Source organism: Melanaphis sacchari, unplaced genomic scaffold (genome assembly GCF_002803265.2).
Source record: "Melanaphis sacchari strain LSU unplaced genomic scaffold, SCAv2.0 Contig54_pilon_pilon, whole genome shotgun sequence".
Classification (NCBI taxonomy): Eukaryota; Metazoa; Arthropoda; class Insecta; order Hemiptera; family Aphididae; genus Melanaphis; species Melanaphis sacchari.
The window spans coordinates 1022739-1039062 of NW_020271380.1; the positions used below are offsets into that span (position 1 = coordinate 1022739).

The following is a 16324-nucleotide window of genomic DNA, read 5'->3' on the forward strand; positions in this document are numbered from 1 at the left end:
AAGCCCCTTTTATTCCAACAAATTTATCGCCGAAACAATTGTAATTCGATTGTTGTAACTACGTATGTCAAAATGAAATTAGAGGTGATTTGTATTCGGACTACGTATCATACTTACACAGGGCGTATCTCCATATGTCTTTAAGGGGCCAATTTCCATTTCGACCGCCGACCACATAAATGTGATTACCGTGAACAGCAGCACTATGCTTAGATCTTGTTGGTGGAACACTGTTGTCACTTGTAAATGATACTGGAGTCCACATATTACTAAAAAATAAACAATTTAAATCAAAACTCATGATTACCAAATTTTCATAGACATGATTATGTGTCTTATCTGTATCAATAAATATAGTATATAATACTTTTAACTAATTTTCAATGAAAAAAAAACCAAAAATATTTTAATGTTTGTCTCAAGTAGACTTTAGAACACATTCATGTGTATTAGACAAAGACTTTCAATCTTTTTAATATAAATCTTAATATTGTTCACTAGTTAACTTTTATTTCAGTGTTAGTTTGTGTGGTTAAGAATTTATACTTTAAAAAAAAAAAATTAGTATAAGAATTAAGAAGTTAATAATTTTTTTCACCAACTCATATATTACGGTTTTGTCTTCAATCTATCACATTATATATGCCAGTATGTCACTCATAAATACCTCTGTTCACTACCCTTAAATAAGCTCTAGATCCACCCTTGCATGAACCAAACCCATTTAATATTTGGACGATTTCATTTACATATTATATAAGGTTTGAAAATTAATTATGTACTACGATATCAACTATTAAGTAATATATTATGTGACATAATTTATGTTATAGATTATAAATTATTCTCATTATGTATAAACGTAATAAGCTCTAGATTCAAACGTATTTTTAGACAACTCTTCATTCGTATTTCATTAATCTTATTATTTTTCCTATTATATACTATTATATATAGGTACTTATAAAACTTATGTTATATAAATTCAATTAATTACTAATTATTATTTACAATTTCAAAAATATATAACAATAATAAGTATTAACTGCGACTAAACAGTGTACATCAAACATATACATTAAGATCAATATCATGTAAGATAGTATAAAAATGAATAATGGGACTAAAAGCATTTCATAGTACAATATGTATGTTTATGGTTGATAAACACGCGATTTCAACCACTAATTGAAACACCTTAACAAAATATTCTCATTGAAAATGATTATTACCTGTTGTGATGATTAGATATTAACGTGAAACATTATACATATTGCCATATTGGTACATTAATAATTGGTGTAATAATTATGAATAGATAGATAATTAATAGACTACATCAATCAGAATAATGTTGTAGTTGTACTCTAAATTAGTAGTATAAAATACCTACAAGACAATAAATTTATAAGTATAATCATTTTTAACAAATTTGTAGATACCACACTTAGAACTCAATTATTTTTTTTTATTATTATTATTCTGCAACGTATCTAAACGATTCTGAATGACTTTAATAACATTTTAATTTTTAAATATTAAATATTAAATAATAAAATAATAGATAAATGTACATGTTTAAAATTAAATTATATGCTAATATAATTTTTTTGTTATACAATGTACATGATTCATTTAAAATAATTAACTAATTTCATTGATTAAAATCTAAGTAAAATTAATTATAAATAGAATAAATAAATGAATGTATACGATTAAAAAATAAACAAAATAAATTATTCGTTCTTTTGTCTTTAAATACTCAAAATATCACATTTATATTATGTTTGTTAGATAGTAATCTAGTATAAAAAACATAATAATGATAATAGGTATCATTATACTCAGTTTGAAAAACTTTTCAACTTATACCTTATAAATAATAAGCTTTAATATCACACTTTTTCCATAGAACTGATTATTTAAAACCATTTAATAATTCATGTATTAAAAAATTAATATATAATCTATATCCAACTATGTACAAATATTAAATTAAAGTAAATATTAATTATACACATATATACCTAATATTACGTGTGGCTCTTCTTTCTATCCCTCGTCTCAGCGCATACTACATATTCGTATTAAGCTTTTATCTAATATAAACAATCGCAACATCGTTACATAGTATATAGAATAGTGTATAACATCTTTCCAGGGACAGAGTAACACGAATTCCCCAAGGGACGTTCTCCCGACAACGATGATGGACAGAACGATTCCCCCCGGAACGATACGTGCATGTGCGTAAAAGAATTTTTTTCTGTTTCTCCTACCCAAAGTACGTTTTTATTTTTTTTCTTTAACGACAATCCCGTACATAAGAATCCTTGAATTTAATACGACGAGGGATGGAAATCGTGACCACGCACCGCGGTTGCCAAGGAGGGTCGTTTTCGTTATAGGGTACGCTTGGCGATTCTTCAATAATTCAAAGTTCCAAAACGAGGGATCTTTACCGACCAACAGCACATAAATTGCCATAAACCTCAGCTGGTAGATACTATAACGTTTCAACACTATACGCTTGGCCATAAGTCTCAGCACACGAGAGCTTTCACTGAAATTAGCTACTATTCATGATATAGGGGAAAAAACCTGTACCATTAATGCTACAAATGTCCGTCATACTGACATCGTCACCACAGCGTTTTAGCTATATAAAAGCTGCATACGTATACAAGTCACGTAAACCACTTTTTTCAGCCTCAATATACGCATATTATGTGTGTATGCGCTGTCGTTGAAGATAAACGACTCTTTTGGGACTATATAAGAATTATATAACCAGCCGATTTTTATGGTTATATAAATTGTTAAAAATAATTGCAAATAATCTATGTAATATTAGTTTTAACTTTCGATTGTTCATATTAGCCTTCCTTCAAACTTTGAAATAATATCACAGTCTCATGGGACTTATAACTTTGGTCGTTTAAAAGATAACATTTAACCATCTTAGTCTTCATATAATAGTTTGTCCTCAAATAATTGGTTAAACTCTTTAGTCATGAGGGAATATTACGTATAATATTGTTAAATTGTAATTATTATCATAGATAAATATATGGCATAATATGTATTATGTATATTTCTTGTACAGTATATGAACTAGATTAATTTTAATTTCACAAACAAGTATTCAAGCATTTACGAATAAAAACAATAAATTACAATTTTGTTGCGTTTTACATGAACTAAATGTCTATATAGTAAATATCGGATTAACCAAACGACTCGAAAATCGACTAAAACTACCGACAAGTAAACACCCTCGTCGTATTACCAAATGTACTATGTATGTAAATTTTCATCAAACCGCTTAGCTATATTGTTTTTTCTATTTTTATTTTTTTTAAATATTAAATATCAGAATTTTTTAAACAAATAATATATAGTTTTACAAATCTAATATTTAAAATAGAGATTATTTATATTTTTTTTTTAATATATTATATCATGTTAAGCCATTTACACTTCTTATACCTGTCGTAAGTAATAATCTTAAAAAGACATATTTCTTTCTATAGTTGATATTCTCAGGAATCTCATTTTCAATTTTAGAAAATACTTTAAAACTCATGAATACATAAAATATAAATTTTAAAGTATTTTAACTTAAAATATTAAAACTAGACTGATTAAAAGCTTATAACATACTAAACATATTATTTTTAATCTGTAAAACTTAATACTCTCTAAAAAAAAAATACTTTTTGATAACATAAATATAAGTAGATCTACAAATTTAAAATTGGATACAGACAAAATAATTTTTGTAAAGACTTAAGAAAATTATATACTAACATTAAATTCCCCAGTGCAAGTACTATAATTTACGGAAGAACACAATGCTTTATCAGTTTAAGCCAATTACCCACACAATAAAAAGTATAGCATGGACAATAAGTATCGTAATTTGTAGCACAAAGTTAAACCCATCTAATAAATTGAATTACGTTAAAAATAAAACAAATTAATATTGATTCAAAGAAGGATAAGGACAATAACTATAAATAGAGATTAGATTTCTTCGTCTACTAATCCGTAAATCAAATAATTTTCGATCACTTTTTTCATAAAATATTATAATTAACATAATCCGCCGTACGTAAATATACAAACGTCAAACATAAAGAACAAATTTAAAAAGTTGTTTTTTGTTTATATATTAATTTATAAATTATAAATTATAATATACTCTTTATAAATTAATATTAATATAATTTGTATAAATTAATTCTGTTATAAAAAATCAATATTAATTTTAATTTGACATAACACATTATATTCTTAAATCAAATATTTTGAGTAAGATTTTTAATTTTTTTTTATGAGGTTATACACTTATATAGATATTTTTAAATATGTATTTTTATTTTGTTTTACCATTATTTAATTATATTTTTAGTCAAGTAAATTTCGCTAAAAACCGTTATGTTTTTCATATATATATATATATTATTAAATATTGTATAACAATTACATCGTGATAAATACAATATAACCACATCTTACACAAATATTTTAGTACAATTAGATTCAAATTCGTGATAAAACGTTTGATATTTTCTATTCAAAAACACAGTTGTACATAATTACTTACAATATTATATCTATGTCATAAAACATTATCAACGCATTTCACAAGTATTAATCACCGCCATAACATAAAATATATTTATCAAATCTACAGTTATTGTTCACTGGCCTAACAACAAACTGTAAAATTTCAACCTAAAGAAGACCAACACAAGTTACATATTTTATGTATATAACACGTTTTATAGGTGTATATTAAGTAAGTACCTATATTACCAGTTATAATATATACCACGTTAATTCCAAAGCCGAGCTCACAACTATATCTCTTTTCGTGTTGTACAGTTACTAGTATTGCATTCTGATTGCTCGTTGTAATTATATGGTATAATTCAATTATCACGAACTACCGTGAAATTTTCAGAGTTGGGTACAACTCAACTTTTGGACACAACACGAAACACCTGCAGTGAATCCGACTTTACGCGGATTCGAAATGTTTTTCTACGGAATAAATTCAAATACCTACCGCAATATAAACTCGGAAAACTACTGAAAACAAATTCTGATTAACGGCCGCAGAGGCTCCTCAAACGCCACTGCAGCGCGTACGTGGTACCTACCTATCTATCGGATATAAGCTGCTTCAGGTACGACCGCAAATGTTATCAGTCGCTGCGGTATTGCAGTAATTATTGTAATATTATTACAAACAGCCTGTAGAGGAAATGTTTTTGTTGTTATTATTATCGAACGACTAGTTCGCCGCCACCGAGTCTGCAATGGCGGTGGTGCGGCGCGCGGTCGTCTCGGCGGGCTGTGATGATGGTCATCTGCAGCAGCCGCGTCCACGCAGCGACAATCGTCACACGCCTGAGGGCCGCGAGATTGGCGAGTGTAAGCGCGGAAGTGGCGGCGTGTGGTCGGATGTCGCGATCTTCTCGCGCAACGCGGATTGTACAGCGAACGAGCTAATTATAACGTGTCGAAAACGCGATGTCATGCCATTCGCAGCGACGGTACCGCGGGGACCGGGGTGCCAGAGTGTACTGCTGAGATCGACGAGCGCGGATGGCGCGAAACGCTCGTCGGTACGGCAGTGATAAGGCACGCGCCGCCGCGAGATCCGCGGCGCACGCGCCGGCCGATGTCGTGACGTTGCGGTGCGGCCGCGCAGTGCGACGCGCGTCCTCGTCGCCGTCGTCGCGTCGTGAATGGGGTGCGCGTATTGATTACTATAATCCACCGCCGCCCAGCAGTTAACGGTTGTTCGCTAGCGGGTGATTGGGGAGTCGAAGCACAGACAATATTACTCTTTGTGTGCAACGTCAAGCGGGCGGGTTAGGGTGCGTACATACAGTAATATATATTATTATGGCACGATGTGGTTTATTTCATATATTTTTTTTTCGTTCTCCGCATCACCACCCGCATCTCCGCCCGCCACAACAAACATCGCTCGACATTCGAGATGAACGGCCGCGGAACCTGGGCGGCGGCACGTAGCGAGAGTAAGGCTTGCATGTCTAAACGGCTGCGGTGTCGTTGCGGGTCAACAGCCGACAATAATTTCTATACGAACGTGTGTGCGCACACACGCGTATAGTCGTACCGATTATTATTATTATTATTTTTATACGCAGCATCTTGTACCAAAATAGCCATGTCACCCATTGACCATTGACCATATTATGCCCAAATATGACAATGTAGAAAAATAAATATTGATCGCTCTCGTAAAAAAAATCTAAAAGAATGAAAATCATAAATTTCACTAATGTCATCTAATACTTTACAAGTAGGTATCTCATTAAAATGTATTAAATTAATTTGAATAAAAAGTTGTTAAAATATTCTTCATTTCAGTAGGATGGATTTAATATCGGTGCATATCTGAATTATCTGATCATATAAAAAGTATAATAGTTATCAGTGATAACTTATCACTAATGCAAACAACACAAATTTAATTTTTATGAGGTTTTTCTTATTTCTCTTTCCCTCTTAAAGAAATTCACAAGAGACTCGCCGCTACATTACTCGTTACCCCAACATGCTTTGTACGCATGCGCGCAGTCTTATCATGCGCAATGGTCTTATCATATCAAATATTATACTTAATATATTCATAATATGGTGGAAGTCTTACTATTTAAAAATAATGTATGTAATTGTATTAATTGCATAAATTAATAATAAATAATACAATACTAAATATTAAATATAATAATGATTAATATTTCATAATTGTCAAACATATAATATAATAGTATAAAATAATGATAAAATAATAAAAATTAAATATAATAATTCATTTTTCATAATTGTTGTCAAAAACATAAATACTGGTTAAATAATAAGTATTAAATATCATGATAATTCATTTTTCATAATTGTCAAACATAATATAATATAATAGTATAAAATAATAATTAAATATAATAATAATTCACTTTTTATAATTGTTGAAAACATAATAATAAAGATAATAAAGATGATACAATAATATGTTTATGTTCAATGTTGTGTATAGTAGGTATACGTACAATGTGTACGTGAAAAAATAATAATATTGTTCGTAACTTCGTTAGATTCAAAAGTAATAAAATTCATGAAATGGCGAGAAATACCAATTTACCATTTAACTCGTTAAGTTAAGTAAATTAAAGTTACTTTTTTTTACATATTTAACTCGTTAATAGTTAAACCTAACTTGGTTTAAAAAAGTTTTTTTACATTTGAAATTTGAATATTTCCCACCTAAAATACCGTAAATTCATGTACGGTTTTAAATTGTATACCATACACCGTAAATGGAACAAAAAACCCGTATATGTACGAGACTGCGCGCATGCGTACAAAGCATGTTGGGGTAACGAGTAATGTAGCGGCGAGTCTCTTGTAGAAATTCTGGCTATGCCACTGTGTACGTCTCGTCTCGCCGTAGATGTGGTTGTCACTTATCGCAGTTGTTTCCGTCTTCGTTTGGATCGTTAACGCCATTTAGACCTTGCCCTATTAGTTGATACATGACTAGACAGTTCGCAACTATCAGTGGCGTATACCTATATTTAGACTGGCGAACGAGAGTAACTGGGGACCCCAGGTTCATTTAAGTTAATAGACTGTAATACTTTTATCGTGACATTGACATTAAAAACAAAAACTAAAAATTTATTTTTTTGTTTTATTCAAATGCAAGTCTGAAAAATTCAATTTTAAGTACTTATACAATTTTACTGTTATATAAATAAATATATGAGTACGAGTATATAGTAAAACAATTATTATCATTGTTATAATTTATTTTTTATTGAACCACGAAGTTTCGCGCTATATGCCACTGGTAACAATATATAGGTACGATATTATACACGTGAATCCAATACCTACATTTTACCTACTATTTAAGGTTTGTGTGAACATATCTGGTAGTATGATGTCTCGTTTACTCACGCAGAACCCGCCTCTCCAAAATTTATGTGCACACACTCCCCAGATATATATACACCTACTCTCTTACGCATCATCGTAAAAATCCTCTTTGGTCGACTTTTAAATATATATAATATATATATGCATACGAGTGTATCTACGATAGAGGGAGCCAAAGCGTTTTATGGTGTTTCAAAGTTTTTATTCTACACTTTCTTTCTCTTTATTTTATCTCGAGCGAAAAAATAACCGTTTATGACGTAACATTTGTTTGTATAATAAAATCAGTCTAAAAATGTTTAGGTCATTCAGATGATGGGGTTGACAATTTCAGACGCTTGTACTTACAGTAAGAACCTACTTTCGGCCACAATATATAATACTATGTACGGTAGAACGATTTTATAGAGAAAAAAAGTCCATAAACGAAAAGAAACAATTTATTCTCCCGACGTGCGTTTTCGGTCGGATAGACATGCGACATGATTGTTGTACGTCATGTCTCCATCAAAATATATACGAGATCCCATCACTGGTTCGTTCGCGATTTTACACATGAATAATTTGTTTTTTGTCTTTAATTTTTCGAAACACATAAAATTGATTTTAGTTTATTAATATAAATGCAGATACATATTTAAATATATTATACATGTGTAATGCTAATATGCTATACTAATGTGACTGTGTATATTTATATATGTATAAATATAGTATAGTAATAAAATATAATATAATACTTTTGATATATGTAACATGTCATGTATAAAAATACACGATTTAAAAATTTAATAATATTACTAAGCTTGTAAAATAAACAATCTTATTTATTTCTGTTATATTGATACCACTTACGTAATAAGGTTTCAAAAACTTAATATTTCAAAAAGAACCCTGTAAACCTAATTTCAGACTTTCGAAAGCAAAGTTATCTATATTTATAGTAAGACAATACAAAATGCATGTGATAATTCAGATTGTCCATTTGATATACCAAATTATATAAGCTCAATCCTAAATTGCTAAGCATTAATAATAAACAAGCAGAAACTGAGATTTTTCTTAAGTATAATAAATAATTTATTATGGTTTAGTTACTGTAATTTGTACTAGTTGTATAAACGGATATCATAAATAATAATAATTAAATATAATTATGACTTACCAGTATTTTAGGTAGGTACTCAGGTGCAATGATATTATGTTTAAATTAATGTTATCACATTACGTCTTCATTAATGACAAATATATCTTCAACTGACAATAAGACAACTTCTCGTAAGTATAGTTTATTGTTCAACATTTCTAAAAATATTATAGAATGTATACAAGTTGATTAATTAATTGATAAACAAAGTAAAAAGTAATTATAATTTATTTCAAGTTCAAAGCATAACATTTCCATTCATAATGTTGAGTTTTCTAATTAAAATTTGAGAAAAAAAAATAAGAAATCAAACAAATAAATTCCGTGAAATATTTTATTAATAAAACAACGGATAAAAAATAACAATATGTTCGTCAATGAAAGCACACAATAAAAATGTAATCCCTTTACGTTTTTCTAAGTTAAAAAAAAATTACGGAAAATAAGAAAATGCATAAATACAAATTTACAGTTACTAATTTCATGGTAAGATTAATTATAGTTTTAATATTATGCAAGTAAGTATTTATACAATTAATATTTAATGATATCTAATTAAGTATATTAACATTATCAAAATTTAAGCGATAGTTAACTTTTAAGTTAAATAAAACTATATATTCCTAAAAGGTTAGTTTATGATGTCTTAATTTAAGAACTACCTATTGACCTATATATTTATATTTGAAATATAAGGCTTCAAAAACAGATAAAATTAAATACTATATTAGGTTATACAAATCCAATATTTAAAAACTTTTACTAATTTTTCCCATTTAAGTAAATATATTTAATATTTATTAATTTACTATAGAGAATGTAACATCCGATACAATTAGAAATTACAAATTTAAAGCTAAATTTAATTACAGTATATTGTAATAAGCATTTACTTTATTATAATAATTACGATAGTCATTACCTATATATATATATATGATTCTTATAGTTCATAAAACAAAATGATAATAAATTTAAAAAAAAATTAAAATATTCCACTGAATACTATACGAGTCAATCATACCTCGTCATCAAGTAAGTTACTATAAACATGTTAAACAGATACTTAAATTTGAATTTAATGATAAACAATTTTGAATGAAAACAATTCTAAGCAAAGACGATCTTAAGAAGTGTAAGTCTGTATTTTTAAAAGCTTATTTTAAGATTATTTTATAATTGCGATATTTTTTTAATTTTGGTAAGAACAGTTTATACATAAAAATTATATTTAAATGTGTAATTTTATTAATAAAAGCCGTAAAAATTATTTTTTAATTGATTTTAATGACTGAACCGTCTGAACCACCAGTCATAATTCTACAATATGACTTAATCAATTTCGATCAAGACATCAATATTTCTTACCTAAAATATTAAAGCTATAATTGAATAAAAACTTTATTTTAAAATGATTATTTATAATTTCATCTTTAATGACCATAATGCTCATATATCTATCTGTTATATCTAATTTAATACAATTATTTAAGTTAATTTAACCTTTTATGATCATAAATAGTATTTTGTATAATAATAATAAGGTACACATCAATTAATTACTAACAAAATAAATACCAAATATTACACAAACGAAATTGAAAAAGAAGGGTAAGTAGGTACCACACTGCTGTACAGTAGGTTTTAGTGGATCACTGTGATGGATTTGTCAATGATATATAATTATTCATTATATAGCCATACAGAATAAGAAAACGATTTTAAGGTAAAACAGTCTATCGCCTATATCACTAAGTTCTTTCATATTATATTTTTGATATTACTACAATATGTAAAGTAATTTATACAACTATTATCATTGATCACAATATAAGCCATATAATCAATGCTACTAAAGTAATGCAGTAGGTTAAACTAATTTTGGCCGAAAACATTGCATTTTAAAATGTAATTGTGTATATAAAATATAATATTAATAATTAAATGACCCGGCAATGCTATGGCTATATTATATATCATATACAATTTATTTATATATATTACCTCATATATTAAACTAAACTACCCAACGTTATACGGGCTAAGAGGAGTTTATTTTAAGTATACAATATTCAAATATTTTATTTGAATAACTTTAACTTGCATGCGTTACTACGCCTCTCTCCTCACCACTAATTCATTACGCGTTTTTTAAGCGTTGTACAGAAAAAAAAATTGTATACTTGATATAATATGGTATTTGATGCCTGGATTTGCATCACATCACTGATCTAATAGTTGCACATCTTTCACGTCTTTGTCAGTACAATCAGTAGATTTGGGAACATTTTTGTTCAGCGTCGATAACCAATATAATTTTTAGCCTATGTGTACAACGATTACTAAGTAAGAATAAATATACAGCGAAACCTATATAGTGGACAGGCATGGGTAATTAAAAAATGTCCACTATAGGGAGACACTAGAGAATTGGTTATACATATACATATATAGATTGTAATCGATATAATATACTGAAATACTGATTAATTATTTATTATGCATATAATATGTAATGTATGTAGTAAAAAATGGGTATAAAGTTATTAAAACATTTTTAATGTAAGTACGTATTTATACAAAGTACAGCACACACAATTGATGACCGAATACATAATCGAAACATTTGTCATTTTCGAATAGGAAAACCTAGAGAACGTCCCACCCGCATGTGTCTCCGTTTTATACACGTACGACATAGTAAATTTTCGTTCACTAGATTCAATAGTGTGCTTTTAGTTTTGACATTAGAGTGAATTGAACTATTATCAAATTTTTAGTTAAGAATCTGTATTCTCGTTAGTTTTTTACGATATTTTAATTTTAAAGTAAATTATGAACATTTTTAAACATTTATATTTTTCATACTCATAACTCACTTAAAAATTTGATTATCATAAAAAATCAACGAGAGAACTCAGATAATGTTCTTACCTAAAAGTTTGATAATAGGTCTATTCACTCTAATATCAAAGTTAAAAGCATACCTAGTACCTACCATTGTAGCTGGTGAACTAAAATTTACTATTTCGTACATGTATACGACGGAGACAATACTTGCGGGTGCGACGTCTTCTTAAAATGAGATAAAATATGAACGAAGTGTACAAAAGATAAATATAGTATTTTTAATACTATTAAAAAGTTATAACTCCTATTACGTACATACATTTTTGCCGGAAAATTTTAAAGTATCTACTACTGAGAGATGTCCATTAATAGAGGTTTCACTGTAATCAAAAACAGTTCAACGATAGAGGAGAGGAATTCTTTAGTTACGAAAAGACAAATCATTTATATGTAATGCATAATATAAAAGTAAAAGTCCCATATCCCCACAAAAAATGTTTTTGAATTATAACAGAATTATACAAATTAAAATTATATTACCGTTATTCATAGTTTAAACTTTAAATATATAATTTTGACCAAATTTGAACTTAAAATATCTATAGCAAAAAATGTTTTAAATAGTTTTGGGTTTCAGTATTAATTATAAACTTCTTATGTAGGAACTTGCGAAAAAAAATTTGTCGATACTAATAATAAATTTAACTAAGATAAATTTCAAATACCTATAAATAACTCAAAAAAATGGATAAATTTTGACAGTTGTATTGAATTTAAAAATGATTGCATAAATATTTGATTTAAATTTCAATTACCTACCTATGAAAGTTATTCGTTTTTTAATTACAATAAAATATCAAAAATCATTTGAGGAGAAATAATTATTTTACAGGTGAATGTTCCATGTAAAACAAAAAAAATTATATATATTTGAACTTTTAACGCCTATAAAAAATTAATGTGACTTTCCAGTACTTAAAAATTAAAAATCTGTGTATTTTTTTATGCTACTTATACGTATAAAAAATACACATCATTGTAAAATGAATACATTCATCGCTACGATAAGAATAAAAATTTGTACAATTTACATACGTTTTGGTTATATTTTATACCTAAAAAATAATTAATATTAATATTTTTGGTAGGATAATACATATTTTATTTTTATAAGATTGCCTCATAATTTAAGATATACATCTCAAGATGTGGATTACTTAAACCGTAACCACTAACCGTTTGATAACAGTCGATGAATAGCAACGATATCACTGCCGCGTACGTATCACAAGTTACTGATATGCCTATTATAGACTAGAAAAATAAAATAAATTCGAAGGTTTATTCTAAGTGCACATAATACATAGACCTTTTACTGAGTAAATAGTCTACGAGTTGCGACACAATATCAAGTTAGTTTTTTTACCAGAGTTTAAAAGTGATAAGAAATCACAAGTTATTCTTTAAACCTTGAAAAACATTTATGCTTATTTTTTTATCTATATTAAAACTAAATACATTTAATAAGCAATTAATATAGTGTGTTGAAATTAAATTATCTACTATTAGAAGAACATAACACTGTTTTTATTATTAATCAATCACTTAATTCCAGTATTCAAAAAGAAATATTCAATACAAAGTCTACAAATATAATAAAAAAAAATGATTACTCCTACGCAAAAAGAAACATTAAGTAAAAAGCTGACCAATGTTAAATTTCTTGTTGACTGATATTAAATACAAATCGATCATGTGTATGTAATTTTATGTGTTATAACTTTTTTTGTGTTATTTTATTGTGTTCACAATAAAATCTTAATTTTCTGATTTTCTGATGTAGATTCATAAACTTCATAATAGTTACTTATTTCTAGGATTCAATTTCAGTATATGACAAAGGATCTTAATAATATAAATAATAGAGCTTTTAATCAAAACCATTTAACAAAGTACATAAAACCATTTAAAATTTTTATTTCTATACTCAAAAAATTATTGTTTTTGACCGATGGTCACTCAATAATAATGGGCCAACATAATTCTATATCTAATCAAATAAAAGATATGTTCATTATGAAATACAAATGCCACTACTCTTACACCTTTATTATAATGAAGCATGAAGAACACTACTATGTTTATTGTAAAGATTTATCTTGGACGATATTCAATTTCTTTAGTCATAGTAGTAAAAGAAAAAGTCAATACATGAAGTTTCAACAACTTACATTAAAGAACAAAAATTGCTGTACCCATATCAAATGAAGTGGCTATCACTATTTAATTTATGCAAAAGATTTATAAACAGAGAGATGTATTAAACTTATACTTTTCTAAGTATGGGCATTCAAAAAATTAGTATCACCAGAAAACATACATTTCCAATTAAATGATCCATTTACAAAAACATATTTATATTTTCTAAAATAGATTTTACCAAAATTCACTCGAATAAACCAATATTTGCAATCATAACATGCAGTTATAAATACTTTAATTGAAAAGATAGATTTGGTTAGTGCAAAATTATTAGTATGTTATATAAAACCAGATTATGTCATAAAAATCACTTCATTTAATCAATCTGAATTATTACAACTAATTTTTAAGCTCTTCAACAATTTATTTGGGTGTTAATGTTTTAAATTCAATCAAATACCTGTTATACAAAATAGATAAGAATTTGATAATAGATGTATTAAATTTATCAAAACTAGTTGCTTACAAATTAAAAAATGTATGATTTTTCCAATTAAAATACTACTTTTGGTAGATACGTTATTACTATTCATAGCATTTTCATAAAATATGAGAAAAGAGTTCAATCCATCACTTATTGTTCCAACACTTTATAGAATTGTAAATGAAGATAATAATAATATTTTAAACATAGTTAATCACTATGTAATAGCACACTATGGTATGAGTTAGCTTAATTGTTGACAGATAAAATTCTCAGGCAAACTTTGAACTTTGATTAAAAAATTGGAAACTGGTCAATTTCTAGATCTTGCTGTATTTGCATTTACTATTTTATTCTTTCCATACTCAAATGAAAGTCATGAGTATTAAGAAAAACAATTACATTGAAACTAAATCAAGAAATAGATTATTAACTAGTATAATATATCTACAATTATTTTTGTAAAATGTAGATGAATGTTGAAAAAAAAGAAAACTATTGTTTGATAATATAACATACAAATGTATATTATCATAACCATATTTGTAACCCTCCATACATAATAAATAGGCAATAAAACTAATTTAAATGAAGACAATACTGCGTTGAATATAAATAAAAGTGTTATGTACTTTTGATATTTTAGTAAAATTTAGTACCTATTTTAATAAATTCTAAAATCAATGATAATACTATTTTTTTTAATTCTTGTCACTTATCTGTTAATATATATTTATTTGTTTAGATTAAGAAGACAACAATGACAATTTTAGAAATGTACCTACCTAATATTTAACTAATAGCAATTAAGTGAAGTTCTTTTAAACATATATATTATAATGTAATGTTTATGCATAAATATTTTACCTTATTTTGATAATCTTTTAAATTTTTAAACGGAGACACATTGAAAATAAATAGTCATTTTAATTGATACGATTTTTCAACACTTTTACATCTTATACAAATAAATACTATATATGCAAAAAACTTATTCTAGTATTTTACGGTATTGCCGGTATTACAATGACTTTAGTACAGTAATTTAGGAGGAAATACAATATTTTTATTGCTTCATGTTCTATAATGTAATTCTATATAATATACTTATACCTATCAGTATAGAATATACGCATACTGTATGTCTAATAAATAATAATTGTTAATTAATAATGAAATGTGACTTGGAAGTAAAAACCATGAAATCATTGAAATCCAAGAAAAGCTTTATGAACGGTATTTGTCATTTAAAGTTGGAAGTGTTTGAACTTGGAACGAAAAACACGAACTTTTTGATAAGATCAATATCAAGTAAACTGGCAACACTGCTTATTGTGTTCCTTGATAAATTGTGTTGTGAATAGTTGAGGATCCCAGTAATCATTATCCTGATTATTACGCGAGCCTCCTCCCCCCTTATTCAGAAGTTGTATCACAGTTTGTATAACCGTGGTTGTGTACAGTCAACAGTACTTAGATCTAAGGTACAATGTAATACTTCATACTTATATATGATAATATTATTATGCTCTACAGTCTACACTTCACTTTATCATAATAACAAAATACCGTAAACAATTATTAAATTTTTTATTGAATAAATGATTTTTTTCTTTTTATTTTTCTTTTAATTATGTGATTTTCTACTGTATATTATTTGT

The 16324-nt window shown here is 27.2% G+C and overlaps 1 protein-coding gene across 3 annotated transcripts in view; it reads right to left on the reverse strand.

The window, feature by feature from the left end:
• Positions 1-15603, reverse strand: part of LOC112599673 — a 31990-nt gene extending 16387 nt beyond the window's left edge. The window contains exons 1-3 of one of the 3 annotated variants that reach the window (XM_025346684.1): positions 15531-15603; positions 9146-9285; positions 118-269 (exon numbers count right to left, since the gene is read on the reverse strand). In XM_025346684.1, coding sequence (XP_025202469.1) covers positions 118-265 — 148 coding nt within the window. In that variant the 5' untranslated portion in view covers positions 266-269; positions 9146-9285; positions 15531-15603. Of the gene's footprint in view, positions 1-117; positions 270-5168; positions 5617-9145; positions 9286-15530 lie in introns of those variants that run through there. The other 2 variants (XM_025346683.1, XM_025346685.1) reach the window with 2 other exon arrangements.
• Between the last annotated feature and the right edge of the window lie 721 nt (positions 15604-16324).